This window comes from Saccoglossus kowalevskii, chromosome 19 (assembly GCF_978046115.1).
Source record: "Saccoglossus kowalevskii chromosome 19, keSacKowa6.1, whole genome shotgun sequence".
Classification (NCBI taxonomy): domain Eukaryota; kingdom Metazoa; phylum Hemichordata; class Enteropneusta; family Harrimaniidae; genus Saccoglossus; species Saccoglossus kowalevskii.
In genome coordinates this window covers 31,566,697-31,585,468 of record NC_140659.1, presented here as the reverse complement: position 1 = coordinate 31,585,468, position 18,772 = coordinate 31,566,697, and the positions used below count along the sequence as shown (strand labels likewise).

General features: G+C 38.6%; 1 protein-coding gene across 3 annotated transcripts in view; it reads right to left on the bottom strand.

Annotated features, from left to right (window-relative positions):
* Positions 1–14,980: 14,980 nt before the first annotated feature.
* LOC100329065 (Zimp10-like protein) overlaps positions 14,981–18,772 on the bottom strand; it is a 45,883-nt gene continuing 42,091 nt past the window's right edge. For all 3 annotated transcript variants that reach the window (XM_085493870.1, XM_085493871.1, XM_085493872.1), the window contains one exon: positions 14,981–18,681. In XM_085493870.1, coding sequence (XP_085349996.1) covers positions 18,568–18,681 — 114 coding nt within the window. In that variant the 3' untranslated portion in view covers positions 14,981–18,567. The remainder of the gene's footprint in view (positions 18,682–18,772) is intronic.

The following is an 18,772-nucleotide window of genomic DNA, read 5'->3' as shown; positions in this document are numbered from 1 at the left end:
GTCACTCTGCACTACCTGCACTGAGTATGTTAACTACAACTGCAGAACCATGTGTGCCACAGCCTGATAGGATTAACTATAGTGCTAATCCAGAACCATGTGTGCCACAGCCTGATAGGATTAACTATAGTGCTAATCCAGAACCTTATAAATCTAACTAAAATGAAGTGGTCACTGTAGTAATCTTTGACCAGAACCAAATGATAGTGTCCCAGAGCCAGCATTAGAAACTAGCTAAGGGCATCAATCAGAGATTTCAAATCTTGAGTCCAGTGGTAATACTGATGAGGAATCTAAAGAATCTGATGTAGAACCAGACTGACATTCAGATTAGAAAATCATTAATTCACCTGATCGTTATAGTAATTCTCAGCAAATGGTGACTGTAAAGTTTGATGGATGGGTAAAGCAGAATTCAGAAGCAGGTCTTGTAGTGCTATAATAGATATTGTTAATAAAGGGTATGTTAATGTGGATGTAATCGTGGGACAACATTTCTCCTAGGGGGGGGGGGGTCTTTACCAAAGTGTCAGTTGTGTGGATTGACCGCAGACATTGCAGTCTGCTGTTGTTTAACCATTAAGTATCCTGGTTCTTGTGAATTAAGTATTAATGGTTTCCAGTATGATGAATAAATTTATTATGCTGTCCAATTAAAATTACAACTATAAAAGGCTTGCCACCAGTATCACTTTCTCATGTCAACATTTAGTTGAACTGACATATTTACTGTCCCAGATATCTGCCAAACCTTGTTTTCTGTGACAACATCAAGTAGACATTTATTTATTTTGATCAAACTTGTACATTTTGTGTAATGCGCCCTCACTGGCATTGTGTGTCTTTATCAAATCAGCGTGTAGTTTGTCATGCTAGTATAATACAGCGTTAAACGATAACTATTTTGTGTCTGTTGTACAATTTCTTTACTCCAGTGTATACTGCCATATTACATTAACATTGTGATTACTGTCATTTTTGATTAATTCAAAATATTCTGATCTGGCGAATAATATTTAGTTTTGAGGCTAGCTGGTCAACCACATATTTAGTATTGAGACTAGCTCGTCAACCCCTTATTTAGTATTGAGACTAGCTGGTCAACCACATAGTTAGTATTGAGTCTAGCTGGTCAACCACATAGTTAGTATTGAGTCTAGCTGGTCAACCACTTATTTAGTATTGAGTCTAGCTGGTCAACCACATAGTTAGTATTGAGTCTAGCTGGTCAACCACATAGTTAGTATTGAGTCTAGCTGGTCAACCACATAGTTAGTATTGAGTCTAGCTGGTCAACCACATAGTTAGTATTGAGACTAGCTGGTCAACCACATAGTTAGTATTGAGTCTAGCTGGTCAACCTCATAGTTAGTATTGAGTCTAGCTGGTCAACCACATAGTTAGTATTGAGTCTAGCTGGTCAACCACATAGTTAGTATTGAGACTAGCTGGTCAACCACATAGTTAGTATTGAGTCTAGCTGGTCAACCACATAGTTAGTATTGAGTCTAGCTGGTCAACCACATAGTTAGTATTGAGTCTAGCTGGTCAACCTCATATTTAGTATTGAGACTAGCTGGTCATCCACATATTTAGTATTGAGACTAGCTGGTCAACCACATAGTTATTATTGAGTCTAGCTGGTCAACCACATAGTTAGTATTGAGTCTAGCTGGTCAACCACATAGTTAGTATTGAGTCTAGCTGGTCAATCACATATTTAGTATTGAGACTAGCTGGTCATCCACATATTTAGTATTGAGTATATCTAGTCAACCACATAGTTAGTATTGAGTCTAGCTGGTCAACCACATAGTTAGTATTGAGTCTAGCTGGTCAACCACATAGTTAATATTGAGTCTAGCTGGTCAACCACATATTTAGTATCGAGTCTAGCTGGTCAACCACATAGTTAGTATTGAGTCTAGCTGGTCAACCACACATTTAGTATCGAGTCTATCTGGTCAACCACATATTTAGCATTGAGTCTAGCTGGTCATCCACATATTTAGTATGGAGTCCAGCTGGTCAACCTCATATTTAGTATTGAGTCTAGCTGGTCATCCACATATTTAGTATTGAGACTAGCTGGTCATCCACATATTTAGTATTGAGTATATCTAGTCAACCACATAGTTAGTATTGAGTCTAGCTGGTCAATCACATAGTTAGTATTGAGTCTAGCTGGTCAACCACATAGTTAGTATTGAGTCTAGCTGGTCAACCACATATTTAGTATTGAGACTAGCTGGTCAACCACATAGTTAGTATTGAGTCTAGCTGGTCAACCACATAGTTAGTATTGAGTCTAGCTGGTCAACCACTTATTTAGTATTGAGTCTTGCTGGTCATCCACATATTTAGTATTGAGTATATCTGGTCAACCACATAGTTAGTATTGAGTCTAGCTGGTCAACCACATATTTAGTATCGAGTCTAGCTGGTCAACCACATAGTTAGTATTGAGTCTAGCTGGTCAACCACACATTTAGTATCGAGTCTAGCTGGTCAACCACATATTTAGCATTGAGTCTAGCTGGTCATCCACATATTTAGTATGGAGTCCAGCTGGTCAACCTCATATTTAGTATTGAGTCTAGCTGGTCATCCACATATTTAGTATTGAGACTAGCTGGTCATCCACATATTTAGTATTGAGTATATCTAGTCAACCACATAGTTAGTATTGAGTCTAGCTGGTCAATCACATAGTTAGTATTGAGTCTAGCTGGTCAACCACATAGTTAGTATTGAGTCTAGCTGGTCAACCACATATTTAGTATTGAGACTAGCTGGTCAACCACATAGTTAGTATTGAGTCTAGCTGGTCAACCACATAGTTAGTATTGAGTCTAGCTGGTCAACCACTTATTTAGTATTGAGTCTTGCTGGTCATCCACATATTTAGTATTGAGTATATCTGGTCAACCACATAGTTAGTATTGAGTCTAGCTGGTCAACCACATAGTTAGTATTGAGTCTAGCTGGTCAACCACATAGTTAGTATTGAGTCTAGCTGGTCAACCACATAGTTAGTATTGAGTCTAGCTGGTCAACCACATATTTAGTATTGAGACTAGCTGGTCAACCACATAGTTAGTATTGAGTCTAGCTGGTCAACCACATAGTTAGTATTGAGGCTAGCTGGTCAACCACATAATTAATATTGAGTCAAGCTGGTCAATCACATATTTAGTATTGAGTCTAGCTGGTCAACCACATAGTTAGTATTGAGTCTAGCTGGTCAACCACATATTTAGTATTGAGACTAGCTGGTCAACCACATATTTAGTATTGAGACTAGCTGGTCAACCACATAGTTAGTATTGAGTCTAGCTGGTCAACCACATAGTTAGTATTGAGTCTAGCTGGTCAACCACATAGTTTGTATTGAGTCTAGCTGGTCAACCACATAGTTAGTATTGAGGCTAGCTGGTCAACCACATAATTAATATCGAGTCAAGCTGGTCAACCACATAGTTAGTATTGAGGCTAGCTGGTCAACCACATATTTAGTATCGAGTCTAGCTGGTCAACCACATATTTAGTATTGAGGATAGCTGGTCAACCACATAGTTAGTATTGAGGCTAGCTGGTCAACCACATAGTTAGTATTGAGTCTAGCTGGTCAACCACATAGTTAGTACTGAGGCTAGCTGGTCAACCACATAGTCAGTATTGAGGCTAGCTGGTCAACTACATAGTTAGTATTGAGGCTAGCTGGTCAACCACATAGTTAGTATTGAGACTAGCTGGTCAACCACATAGTTAGTATTTTGTCTAGCTGGTCAACCACATAGTTAGTATCGAGTCTAGCTGGTCAACCACATAGTATTGAAGCTAGCTGGTCAACCACATAATTAGTATTGAGTCAAGCTGGTCAACCACATAGTTAGTATTGAGTCTAGCTGGTCAACCACATATTTAGTATTGAGGCTAGCTGGTCAACCACATATTTAGTATGGAGTCTAACTGGTCAACCACATATTTAGTATTGAGGCTAGCTGGTCAACCACATAGTTAGTATTGAGTCTAGCTGGTCAACCACATAGTTAGTATTGAGTCTAGCTGGTCAACCACATAGTTAGTATTGAGACTAGCTGGTCAACCACATAGTTAGTATTGAGTCTAGCTGGTCAACCTCATAGTTAGTATTGAGTCTAGCTGGTCAACCACATAGTTAGTATTGAGTCTAGCTGGTCAACCACATAGTTAGTATTGAGACTAGCTGGTCAACCACATAGTTAGTATTGAGTCTAGCTGGTCAACCACATAGTTAGTATTGAGTCTAGCTGGTCAACCACATAGTTAGTATTGAGTCTAGCTGGTCAACCTCATATTTAGTATTGAGACTAGCTGGTCATCCACATATTTAGTATTGAGACTAGCTGGTCAACCACATAGTTATTATTGAGTCTAGCTGGTCAACCACATAGTTAGTATTGAGTCTAGCTGGTCAACCACATAGTTAGTATTGAGTCTAGCTGGTCAATCACATATTTAGTATTGAGACTAGCTGGTCATCCACATATTTAGTATTGAGTATATCTAGTCAACCACATAGTTAGTATTGAGTCTAGCTGGTCAACCACATAGTTAGTATTGAGTCTAGCTGGTCAACCACATAGTTAATATTGAGTCTAGCTGGTCAACCACATATTTAGTATCGAGTCTAGCTGGTCAACCACATAGTTAGTATTGAGTCTAGCTGGTCAACCACACATTTAGTATCGAGTCTAGCTGGTCAACCACATATTTAGCATTGAGTCTAGCTGGTCATCCACATATTTAGTATGGAGTCCAGCTGGTCAACCTCATATTTAGTATTGAGTCTAGCTGGTCATCCACATATTTAGTATTGAGACTAGCTGGTCATCCACATATTTAGTATTGAGTATATCTAGTCAACCACATAGTTAGTATTGAGTCTAGCTGGTCAATCACATAGTTAGTATTGAGTCTAGCTGGTCAACCACATAGTTAGTATTGAGTCTAGCTGGTCAACCACATATTTAGTATTGAGACTAGCTGGTCAACCACATAGTTAGTATTGAGTCTAGCTGGTCAACCACATAGTTAGTATTGAGTCTAGCTGGTCAACCACTTATTTAGTATTGAGTCTTGCTGGTCATCCACATATTTAGTATTGAGTATATCTGGTCAACCACATAGTTAGTATTGAGTCTAGCTGGTCAACCACATAGTTAGTATTGAGTCTAGCTGGTCAACCACATAGTTAGTATTGAGTCTAGCTGGTCAACCACATAGTTAGTATTGAGTCTAGCTGGTCAACCACATATTTAGTATTGAGACTAGCTGGTCAACCACATAGTTAGTATTGAGTCTAGCTGGTCAACCACATAGTTAGTATTGAGGCTAGCTGGTCAACCACATAATTAATATTGAGTCAAGCTGGTCAATCACATATTTAGTATTGAGTCTAGCTGGTCAACCACATAGTTAGTATTGAGTCTAGCTGGTCAACCACATATTTAGTATTGAGACTAGCTGGTCAACCACATATTTAGTATTGAGACTAGCTGGTCAACCACATAGTTAGTATTGAGTCTAGCTGGTCAACCACATAGTTAGTATTGAGTCTAGCTGGTCAACCACATAGTTTGTATTGAGTCTAGCTGGTCAACCACATAGTTAGTATTGAGGCTAGCTGGTCAACCACATAATTAATATCGAGTCAAGCTGGTCAACCACATAGTTAGTATTGAGGCTAGCTGGTCAACCACATATTTAGTATCGAGTCTAGCTGGTCAACCACATATTTAGTATTGAGGATAGCTGGTCAACCACATAGTTAGTATTGAGGCTAGCTGGTCAACCACATAGTTAGTATTGAGTCTAGCTGGTCAACCACATAGTTAGTACTGAGGCTAGCTGGTCAACCACATAGTCAGTATTGAGGCTAGCTGGTCAACTACATAGTTAGTATTGAGGCTAGCTGGTCAACCACATAGTTAGTATTGAGACTAGCTGGTCAACCACATAGTTAGTATTTTGTCTAGCTGGTCAACCACATAGTTAGTATCGAGTCTAGCTGGTCAACCACATAGTATTGAAGCTAGCTGGTCAACCACATAATTAGTATTGAGTCAAGCTGGTCAACCACATAGTTAGTATTGAGTCTAGCTGGTCAACCACATATTTAGTATTGAGGCTAGCTGGTCAACCACATATTTAGTATGGAGTCTAACTGGTCAACCACATATTTAGTATTGAGGCTAGCTGGTCAACCACATATTTAGTATTGAGGCTAGCTGGTCAACCACATATTTAGTATTGAGTCTAGCTGGTCAACCACATAGTTAGTATTGAGTCTAGCTGGTCAACCACATATTTAGTATTGAGTCTAGCTGGTCAACCACATATTTAGTATTGAGTCTAGCTGGTCAACCACATATTTAGTATTGAGTCTAGCTGGTCAACCACATAGTTAGTATTGAGTCTAGCTGGTCAACCACATAGTTAGTATTGAGTCTAGCTGGTCAACCACTTATTTAGTATTGAGTCTAGCTGGTCAACCACATAGTTAGTATTGAGTCTAGCTGGTCATGCACATATTTAGTATTGAGTCTAGCTGGTCAATCACATATTTAGTATTGAGTATATCTGGTCAACCACATAGTTAGTATTGAGTCTAGCTGGTCAACCACATAGTTAGTATTGAGTCTAGCTGGTCAACCACATAGTTAGTATTGAGTCTAGCTGGTCAACCACATAGTTAGTATTAAGTCTAGCTGGTCAACCACATAGTTAGTATTGAGTCTAGCTGGTCAACCACATAGTTAGTATTGAGTCTAGCTGGTCAACCACATAGTTAGTATTGAGACTAGCTGGTCAACCACATAGTTAGTATTGAGTCTAGCTGGTCAACCACATAGTTAGTATTGAGTCTAGCTGGTCAACCACATAGTTAGTATTGAGTCTAGCTGGTCAACCACATAGTTAGTATTGAGTCTAGCTGGTCAACCACTTATTTAGTATTGAGTCTAGCTGGTCAACCACATAGTTAGTACTGAGTCTAGCTGATCATCCACATAATTAATATTGAGTCTAGCTGGTCAACCACATAGTTAGTATTGAGTCTAGCTGGTCAACCACATAGTTAGTATTGAGTCTAGCTGGTCATGCACATATTTAGTATTGAGTATATCTGGTCAACCACATAGTTAGTATTGAGTCTAGCTGGTCAACCACAAAGTTAGTATTGAGTCTAGCTGGTCAACCACATAGTTAGTATTGAGTCTAGCTGGTCAACCACATAGTTAGTATTGAGTCTAGCTGGTCAACCACATAGTTAGTATTGAGACTAGCTGGTCAACCACATAGTTAGTATTGAGTCTAGCTGGTCAACCTCATATTTAGTATTGAGTCTAGCTGGTCATCCACATATTTAGTATTGAGACTAGCTGGTCATCCACATATTTAGTATTGAGTATATCTAGTCAACCACATAGTTAGTATTGAGTCTAGCTGGTCAACCACATAGTTAGTATTGAGTCTAGCTGGTCAACCACATAGTTAATATTGAGTCTAGCTGGTCAACCACATATTTAGTATCGAGTCTAGCTGGTCAACCACATAGTTAGTATTGAGTCTAGCTGGTCAACCACACATTTAGTATCGAGTCTAGCTGGTCAACCACATATTTAGCATTGAGTCTAGCTGGTCATCCACATATTTAGTATGGAGTCCAGCTGGTCAACCTCATATTTAGTATTGAGTCTAGCTGGTCATCCACATATTTAGTATTGAGACTAGCTGGTCATCCACATATTTAGTATTGAGTATATCTAGTCAACCACATAGTGAGTATTGAGTCTAGCTGGTCAATCACATAGTTAGTATTGAGTCGAGCTGGTCAACCACATAGTTAGTATTGAGTCTAGCTGGTCAACCACATAGTTAGTATTGAGTCTAGCTGGTCAACCACATAGTTAGTATTGAGTCTAGCTGGTCAACCACATAGTTAGTATTGAGTCTAGCTGGTCAACCACTTATTTAGTATTGAGTCTTGCTGGTCATCCACATATTTAGTATTGAGTATATCTGGTCAACCACATAGTTAGTATTGAGTCTAGCTGGTCAACCACATAGTTAGTATTGAGTCTAGCTGGTCAACCACATAGTTAGTATTGAGTCTAGCTGGTCAACCACATAGTTAGTATTGAGTCTAGCTGGTCAACCACATATTTAGTATTGAGACTAGCTGGTCAACCACATAGTTAGTATTGAGTCTAGCTGGTCAACCACATAGTTAGTATTGAGGCTAGCTGGTCAACCACATAGTTAATATTGAGTCAAGCTGGTCAACCACATATTTAGTATTGAGTCTAGCTGGTCAACCACATAGTTAGTATTGAGTCTAGCTGGTCAACCACATATTTAGTATTGAGACTAGCTGGTCAACCACATATTTAGTATTGAGACTAGCTGGTCAACCACATAGTTAGTATTGAGTCTAGCTGGTCAACCACATAGTTAGTATTGAGTCTAGCTGGTCAACCACATAGTTTGTATTGAGTCTAGCTGGTCAACCACATAGTTAGTATTGAGGCTAGCTGGTCAACCACATAATTAATATCGAGTCAAGCTGGTCAACCACATATTTAGTATTGAGGCTAGCTGGTCAACCACATATTTAGTATTGAGTCTAGCTGGTCAACCACATAGTTAGTATCGAGTCTAGCTCGTCAACCACATAGTTAGTATTGAGGCTAGCTGGTCAACCACATAGTTAGTATTGAGTCTAGCTGGTCAACCACATAGTTAGTACTGAGGCTAGCTGGTCAACCACATAGTCAGTATTGAGGCTAGCTGGTCAACCACATAGTTAGTATTGAGGCTAGCTGGTCAACCACATAGTTAGTATTGAGACTAGCTGGTCAACCACATAGTTAGTATTGAGTCTAGCTGGTCAACCACATAGTTAGTATCGAGTCTAGCTGGTCAACCACATAGTATTGAAGCTAGCTGGTCAACCACATAATTAGTATTGAGTCAAGCTGGTCAACCACATAGTTAGTATTGAGTCTAGCTGGTCAACCACATATTTAGTATTGAGGCTAGCTGGTCAACCACATATTTAGTATGGAGTCTAGCTGGTCAACCACATATTTAGTATTGAGGCTAGCTGGTCAACCACATAGTATTGAAGCTAGCTGGTCAACCACATAATTAGTATTGAGTCAAGCTGGTCAACCACATATTTAGTATTGAGTCTAGCTGGTCAACCACATATTTAGTATTGAGGCTAGCTGGTCAACCACATATTTAGTATGGAGTCTAGCTGGTCAACCACATATTTAGTATTGAGGCTAGCTGGTCAACCACATATTTAGTATTGAGGCTAGCTGGTCAACCACATATTTAGTATCGAGTCTAGCTGGTCAACCACATATTTAGTATTGAGGCTAGCTGGTCAACCACATAGTTAGTATTGAGTCTAGCTGGTCAACCACATAGTTAGTATTGAGTCTAGCTGGTCAACCACATAGTTAGTATTGAGTCTAGCTGGTCAACCACATAGTTAGTATTGAGTCTAGCTGGTCAACCACATAGTTAGTATTGAGTCTAGCTGGTCAACCACATATTTAGTATTGAGACTAGCTGGTCAACCACATAGTTAGTATTGAGTCTAGCTGGTCAACCACATAGTTAGTATTGAGGCTAGCTGGTCAACCACATAATTAATATTGAGTCAAGCTGGTCAACCACATATTTAGTATTGAGTCTAGCTGGTCAACCACATAGTTAGTATTGAGTCTAGCTGGTCAACCACATATTTAGTATTGAGACTAGCTGGTCAACCACATATTTAGTATTGAGACTAGCTGGTCAACCACATAGTTAGTATTGAGTCTAGCTGGTCAACCACATAGTTAGTATTGAGTCTAGCTGGTCAACCACATAGTTTGTATTGAGTCTAGCTGGTCAACCACATAGTTAGTATTGAGGCTAGCTGGTCAACCACATAATTAATATCGAGTCAAGCTGGTCAACCACATATTTAGTATTGAGGCTAGCTGGTCAACCACATATTTAGTATCGAGTCTAGCTGGTCAACCACATAGTTAGTATTGAGTCTAGCTGGTCAACCACATAGTTAGTATTGAGGCTAGCTGGTCAACCACATAGTCAGTATTGAGGCTAGCTGGTCAACCACATAGTTAGTATTGAGGCTAGCTGGTCAACCACATAGTTAGTATTGAGACTAGCTGGTCAACCACATAGTTAGTATTGAGTCTAGCTGGTCAACCACATAGTTAGTATTGAGTCTAGCTGGTCAACCACATATTTAGTATTGAGGCTAGCTGGTCAACCACATATTTAGTATGGAGTCTAGCTGGTCAACCACATATTTAGTATTGAGGCTAGCTGGTCAACCACATATTTAGTATTGAGGCTAGCTGGTCAACCACATATTTAGTATCGAGTCTAGCTGGTCAACCACATATTTAGTATTGAGGCTAGCTGGTCAACCACATAGTTAGTATTGAGTCTAGCTGGTCAACCACATAGTTAGTACTGAGGCTAGCTGGTCAACCACATAGTCAGTATTGAGGCTAGCTGGTCAACCACATAGTTAGTATTGAGGCTAGCTGGTCAACCACATAGTTAGTATTGAGACTAGCTGGTCAACCACATAGTTAGTATTGAGTCTAGCTGGTCAACCACATAGTTAGTATCGAGTCTAGCTGGTCAACCACATAGTATTGAAGCTAGCTGGTCAACCACATAATTAGTATTGAGTCAAGCTGGTCAACCACATAGTTAGTATTGAGTCTAGCTGGTCAACCACATATTTGGTATTGAGGCTAGCTGGTCAACCACATATTTAGTATGGAGTCTAGCTGGTCAACCACATATTTAGTATTGAGGCTAGCTGGTCAACCACATATTTAGTATTGAGGCTAGCTGGTCAACCACATATTTAGTATTGAGTCTAGCTGGTCAACCACATAGTTAGTATTGAGTCTAGCTGGTCAACCACATATTTAGTATTGAGACTAGCTGGTCAACCACATATTTAGTATTGAGACTAGCTGGTCAACCACATAGTTAGTATTGAGTCTAGCTGGTCAACCACATAGTTAGTATTGAGTCTAGCTGGTCAACCACATAGTTTGTATTGAGTCTAGCTGGTCAACCACATAGTTAGTATTGAGGCTAGCTGGTCAACCACATAATTAATATCGAGTCAAGCTGGTCAACCACATATTTAGTATTGAGGCTAGCTGGTCAACCACATATTTAGTATCGAGTCTAGCTGGTCAACCACATAGTTAGTATTGAGTCTAGCTGGTCAACCACATAGTTAGTATTGAGGCTAGCTGGTCAACCACATAGTCAGTATTGAGGCTAGCTGGTCAACCACATAGTTAGTATTGAGGCTAGCTGGTCAACCACATAGTTAGTATTGAGACTAGCTGGTCAACCACATAGTTAGTATTGAGTCTAGCTGGTCAACCACATAGTTAGTATTGAGTCTAGCTGGTCAACCACATATTTAGTATTGAGGCTAGCTGGTCAACCACATATTTAGTATGGAGTCTAGCTGGTCAACCACATATTTAGTATTGAGGCTAGCTGGTCAACCACATATTTAGTATTGAGGCTAGCTGGTCAACCACATATTTAGTATCGAGTCTAGCTGGTCAACCACATATTTAGTATTGAGGCTAGCTGGTCAACCACATAGTTAGTATTGAGTCTAGCTGGTCAACCACATAGTTAGTACTGAGGCTAGCTGGTCAACCACATAGTCAGTATTGAGGCTAGCTGGTCAACCACATAGTTAGTATTGAGGCTAGCTGGTCAACCACATAGTTAGTATTGAGACTAGCTGGTCAACCACATAGTTAGTATTGAGTCTAGCTGGTCAACCACATAGTTAGTATCGAGTCTAGCTGGTCAACCACATAGTATTGAAGCTAGCTGGTCAACCACATAATTAGTATTGAGTCAAGCTGGTCAACCACATAGTTAGTATTGAGTCTAGCTGGTCAACCACATATTTGGTATTGAGGCTAGCTGGTCAACCACATATTTAGTATGGAGTCTAGCTGGTCAACCACATATTTAGTATTGAGGCTAGCTGGTCAACCACATATTTAGTATTGAGGCTAGCTGGTCAACCACATATTTAGTATTGAGTCTAGCTGGTCAACCACATAGTTAGTATTGAGTCTAGCTGGTCAACCACATATTTAGTATTGAGTCTAGCTGGTCAACCACATATTTAGTATTGAGTCTAGCTGGTCAACCACATAGTTAGTATTGAGTCTAGCTGGTCAACCACATAGTTAGTATTGAGTCTAGCTGGTCAACCACATAGTTAGTATTGAGTCTAGCTGGTCAACCTCATATTTAGTATTGAGACTAGCTGGTCATCCACATATTTAGTATTGAGTATATCTAGTCAACCACATAGTTAGTATTGAGTCTAGCTGGTCAACCACATAGTTAGTATTGAGTCTAGCTGGTCAACCACATAGTTAATATTGAGTCTAGCTGGTCAACCACATATTTAGTATCGAGTCTAGCTGGTCAACCACATAGTTAGTATTGAGTCTAGCTGGTCAACCACACATTTAGTATCGAGTCTAGCTGGTCAACCACATATTTAGCATTTAGTCTAGCTGGTCATCCACATATTTAGTATGGAGTCCAGCTGGTCAACCTCATATTTAGTATTGAGTCTAGCTGGTCATCCACATAGTTAGTATTGAGTCTAGCTGGTCAACCACATAGTTAGTATTGAGTCTAGCTGGTCAACCACTTATTTAGTATTGAGTCTTGCTGGTCATCCACATATTTAGTATTGAGTATATCTGGTCAACCACATAGTTAGTATTGAGTCTAGCTGGTCAACCACATAGTTAGTATTGAGTCTAGCTGGTCAACCACATAGTTAGTATTGAGTCTAGCTGGTCAACCACATAGTTAGTATTGAGTCTAGCTGGTCAACCACATATTTAGTATTGAGACTAGCTGGTCAACCACATAGTTAGTATTGAGTCTAGCTGGTCAACCACATAGTTAGTATTGAGGCTAGCTGGTCAACCACATAATTAATATTGAGTCAAGCTGGTCAACCACATATTTAGTATTGAGTCTAGCTGGTCAACCACATAGTTAGTATTGAGTCTAGCTGGTCAACCACATATTTAGTATTGAGACTAGCTGGTCAACCACATATTTAGTATTGAGACTAGCTGGTCAACCACATAGTTAGTATTGAGTCTAGCTGGTCAACCACATAGTTAGTATTGAGTCTAGCTGGTCAACCACATAGTTTGTATTGAGTCTAGCTGGTCAACCACATAGTTAGTATTGAGGCTAGCTGGTCAACCACATAATTAATATCGAGTCAAGCTGGTCAACCACATATTTAGTATTGAGGCTAGCTGGTCAACCACATATTTAGTATCGAGTCTAGCTGGTCAACCACATAGTTAGTATTGAGTCTAGCTGGTCAACCACATAGTTAGTACTGAGGCTAGCTGGTCAACCACATAGTCAGTATTGAGGCTAGCTGGTCAACCACATAGTTAGTATTGAGGCTAGCTGGTCAACCACATAGTTAGTATTGAGGCTAGCTGGTCAACCACATATTTAGTATTGAGTCTAGCTGGTCTACCACATAGTTAGTATTGAGTCTAGCTGGTCAACCACATAGTTAGTACTGAGGCTAGCTGGTCAACCACATAGTCAGTATTGAGGCTAGCTGGTCAACCACATAGTTAGTATTGAGGCTAGCTGGTCAACCACATAGTTAGTATTGAGACTAGCTGGTCAACCACATAGTTAGTATTGAGTCTAGCTGGTCAACCACATAGTTAGTATCGAGTCTAGCTGGTCAACCACATAGTATTGAAGCTAGCTGGTCAACCACATAATTAGTATTGAGTCAAGCTGGTCAACCACATATTTAGTATTGAGGCTAGCTGGTCAACCACATATTTAGTATGGAGTCTAGCTGGTCAACCACATATTTAGTATTGAGGCTAGCTGGTCAACCACATATTTAGTATTGAAGCTAGCTGGTCAACCACATATTTAGTATTGAGGCTAGCTGGTCAACCACATATTTAGTATCGAGTCTAGCTGGTCAACCACATATTTAGTATTGAGGCTAGCTGGTCAACCACATAGTTAGTATTGAGTCTAGCTGGTCAACCACATAGTTAGTACTGAGGCTAGCTGGTCAACCACATAGTCAGTATTGAGGCTAGCTGGTCAACCACATAGTTAGTATTGAGGCTAGCTGGTCAACCACATAGTTAGTATTGAGACTAGCTGGTCAACCACATAGTTAGTATTGAGTCTAGCTGGTCAACCACATAGTTAGTATCGAGTCTAGCTGGTCAACCACATAGTATTGAAGCTAGCTGGTCAACCACATAGTTAGTATTGAGTCTAGCTGGTCAACCACATATTTAGTATTGAGGCTAGCTGGTCAACCACATATTTAGTATTGAGTCTAGCTGGTCAACCACATAGTTAGTATTGAGTCTAGCTGGTCAACCACATATTTAGTATTGAGTCTAGCTGGTCAACCACATATTTAGTATTGAGTCTAGCTGGTCAACCACATATTTAGTATTGAGTCTAGCTGGTCAACCACATATTTAGTATTGAGTCTAGCTGGTCAACCACATATTTAGCATTGAGTCTAGCTGGTCAACCATATTTATTATTTTGGACGTGTGCACATGCCTGCCACTGCAGGTGGTTGTGTAACCACTGATGGTTTACCAGATTTCACATCAAGACCAGATACACACAAGGGACAGCCATGAATTTCAGTGTGAAAATGTGGTCATATTTTCTTTTAAATAATTTGAGGCAAATAGATTGTGTTTAACATTTGACATTTTCAATATGGAAGAACTGTTGTAAGATTTTTATTTGTGCCCCTCCCAAATGAGATACCTCTCAAAGTGAAAAATACGCAGACACCTTTTTAAATGTATATATTGTATTTTATTAGATAAATATTGAGTGTTGTCTACGTACATTGCAGTATGATTTGGAGGTCAACAAAATTGCACCAGGCACAATGCATCATGGGTAATGACAACAAAAATAATGGGGACAGCTAAAACGGAAGACATACCAGAATAGGGTAAAGATACACACACTGAAAATATTGGGATATTTACAGTACAAAATAATTCCCTTTGCATGATGGCGATTCGGGAGAAGTGCGTTGAACTAGCATACAGAGTACAACAATTGATAAAAATGCGTACAGTTGTCAGAGACTATGTCTAAAATATATACACTAGTAGAAAATATCAAAACCATAACTCAAACTTGCAGTGTCAAATTTTAAAATGCATCCAAATGTAAAAAAATTTTGAAGTATCTTTGAATTTACAAAGAACTTTTAATGTATTTTTGTTGTAATGTCTCAAACTGCAAGAATCAGCACTGGCTCACTTGATTTCTAAAATAATACTATTAGTATAAAGGTTTTCATTGGTTCAGAAACCTCTACACAATAACATAAAGTTGGTTGTAAACCAATCAGGATTTAGGTTACATATTTTACATTCCATTTTAAAGAACAATTGTGTATTTTTAAGTATATTTGTGATACAAATTTCAAAAGCTGATGCTAATATGCAAATCAACATTCTCAGAATGCAGAGACAATAATTAGCTCCATCTCGACAAGTTTGTGTGATTGGAGGAAAGGGGTAAAATTTGGACTATAATCATGGACAAGTTTGTGCAGAAAGATTTATCTCTACAAAAGTGTACCATCACTTGTTTTGGTTTTCTGTCCCTCAGACAAATATTCTCAATGTATCAACACTGGGTATCATATTCTTTATTGACTGTAGGAGATGCACACGTTATATTAAAATATAATGGAAATAATCAAATTTAGTCAATAATACTGTACATTTACTACTCTTTGTTAAACTTATTTTGAATAGTACTACATACTTTACATGGACATGTGGTGTAATGAAAGAGCGCCACAACAACCACAGCAATGTAATTAGCTTACTGGCATCAAAGTTTTTCATGTTAAATTATAAAATACTTGTGTAACATTTACCCAAGACAAGCCCACACTTTATTCAAATCCAAAGACGCTTTCGTTGGTATAGTAGCCATTTTGTAATGCCTATTACACGAATTGTGTTTGGTCAAGTTGTTTTTAACTGTCATTTGAAATTTATAAAACACTTATATTTTATAAAAATAACATTTATGCCTTTATGGAATTACCTGTATGTTGCCAAGGCATAGAGTAATGAGAATATGATGCCCACATTGTTACGTAGAGTACAAGTCAGTGAGTGAGGGAGGGTCATATAAACAAATTCTCAAATATAAAAATACTGGTAATGGATGTATCTAGACTAAATGGGGCCAAGTATGAACCTTTCAAATCAAAATTTTAGTCTTCATCCTGCGACGAGAACCTAATCACCCCATAAATGTTATAGCATGTTTCCAATGAACAGTTTTCTGGGAGGGATAGGAGGTGGTGGTAATTTCTGGGAGGGATAGGGGGAGGTGGTAATCTCTCACAAGATGGACATGGATTCCAAGAAGTAGGGTGAAAGTATAAGTAAGAGTTTCAGTGCATCACCATGGATATCATAGTATGACTCATCTGGTACAATAATTACATAAATCAAACTATCATGAATATTATAATATTTTGCCGTTCATTAAGGGTTGATCACATGCACAGAATTTGGTGTGTACAACCTATCACAGACAAAAACTGTAAAAATTGGAATGCTGGAAACTTCTTATAATGCTGCAGTCTTGACACCTGATCAGTAACAATAATATCGTCATGGTGACACAATAGTTGAAAGGTTACCTGTTGTCATGGCAATTTACATATTTACTCATCTGCACTACAAGCCGGAAAGGTTTTACAATTTAGGGTAGTAAATTTGTTGATTCTTTTTTTTTCTACAAAATGGAATACAATCAACCAAGAGCAAATTATGGTGGTCATTTTAGTCATTCACTAGGGAACAAAAAGTTGTTTTCCCAGTCAAGACTAGGTGCAATTTTTTTGGACTACAAGTGGTTTCTATTCGGCTATTTATAGTAAAAACTACTTTTTTGACCCACACAATCAGGAAATATAAATATATACAAAACACAGCTACACTTCATCTCCGAGTTAAAATACACTCTGTAGCCAAAAGTCAGCCATTTTTAAGCATACACTGATAAATAGTTTGCAGTTTATCTCTTCCATTCTTTGTTACTTCATTCTATTCATTTTATCAGCATTGATAAATAAAAAATATTCATATTTTGTGTCTTCCACACAAGCAAATTTGGTCAGGTTAAAAAATGTTGCATGTTTCAGAGTTAATAACTCACGCACGATGAGCTGACCCTCCTAACATGATTGTAACAGCCAGGTTATTCTATTTTTCAACACAGGGGTGCGGAGCATGTGAAGGAATGATGGGCAGGAGCCACTCTGCATGCAGCAAAGTTTGCGAACAAACTGTTTTTAAAAAGTGGAAAACCACAAAAAAAAAATAAAATTGGGAAGTAGAAAGAGATGAGGATATAAAAGAGGAAAACTAAACAAACTGATAATGCAAACTATTGTCAGCAAATAAAAGTTTTTTTTAACTTTTTTTTCTCTTTTGTGAGCTACGTAGATATAAATATTTGATATGGCAATATACAGCGAATGCACATACATTTTATATAGTTTGGTACACGTGTACCATTTTCTCTGATTCGTCAAACTTTGAAAGTTATATAAATAACAACCTGTAAACAGTCAATGTCTGTCACATGATAAAATCTCTGTTTGAAACATAGACTTTCTCTTTCTTTATTTTTTTCTTTCAAACTCTAGAAGTTTTGATTTTCTGTAGTTTTCCTATGCATGACATCAATATTGTCATGTTTTTTCTCATGTTTATGTACAAAATACTGTTGTATTTTCATCCTCCATTGGAGGTACCGCATACTGCCTTGCCGTAATTAATTCTTTGCAACCTGTTTATTTGTACATGATCCATAGCAACTGTGAGCAGTGCATTCTGGGTTGCAGCTGGTTTTCAAAGTTTTCGGCAGTTCGGCAACTACAACATTAGCCAATCATAATTCCCCCTTGATATGTCAGTGTTGACAGGAGCTTCAGTCTCGTATTTCACATTTACACTAAAATGACACAAAATGGCAGCTTCTTCTTAAAGTTGCTGTAGTAACAAGCTGAAGCAAATTGTCCATTTATGGCAATTTTAAACTACACGCATATTTGTTTTGCTGACAATGAGCAGTCACATCCGTATATTTAAAGCAAGGTATGGAACAAATACAAAAACTACTTCAGTGGTGGAAACAAACAAGCACCATAAGCATCTACTACATCTGCACTGGTCGGTGAGCACAAAAAAGTCAAATTCTTGTCCAGGGCTGGCAAGCTTTGCTCTTTACATGGTAGAAGCATGTACACTGCTGTGGAAAATTGTCCATAGTTAAGTGTCTCCATGGCGACAGCAACAACTAATCTTTTGTGTGCAAAATGTACCAATGTGACTATGCATCAAAGAGAGATAGCAAGTCTTCACTTGTGTCACCGTTATTTGGTAAATCAGGAGGTCCCAGATAAGATAATAATTCATTTGGGTCAACCACATTTTCTGGAAGCAGCTGAAACAACAAAAAAGAACTTTTCATTATTGGGTTACAAGAATATGTGGACAATTTCAACTATATACCAACCTATCACCCATGTATTGAC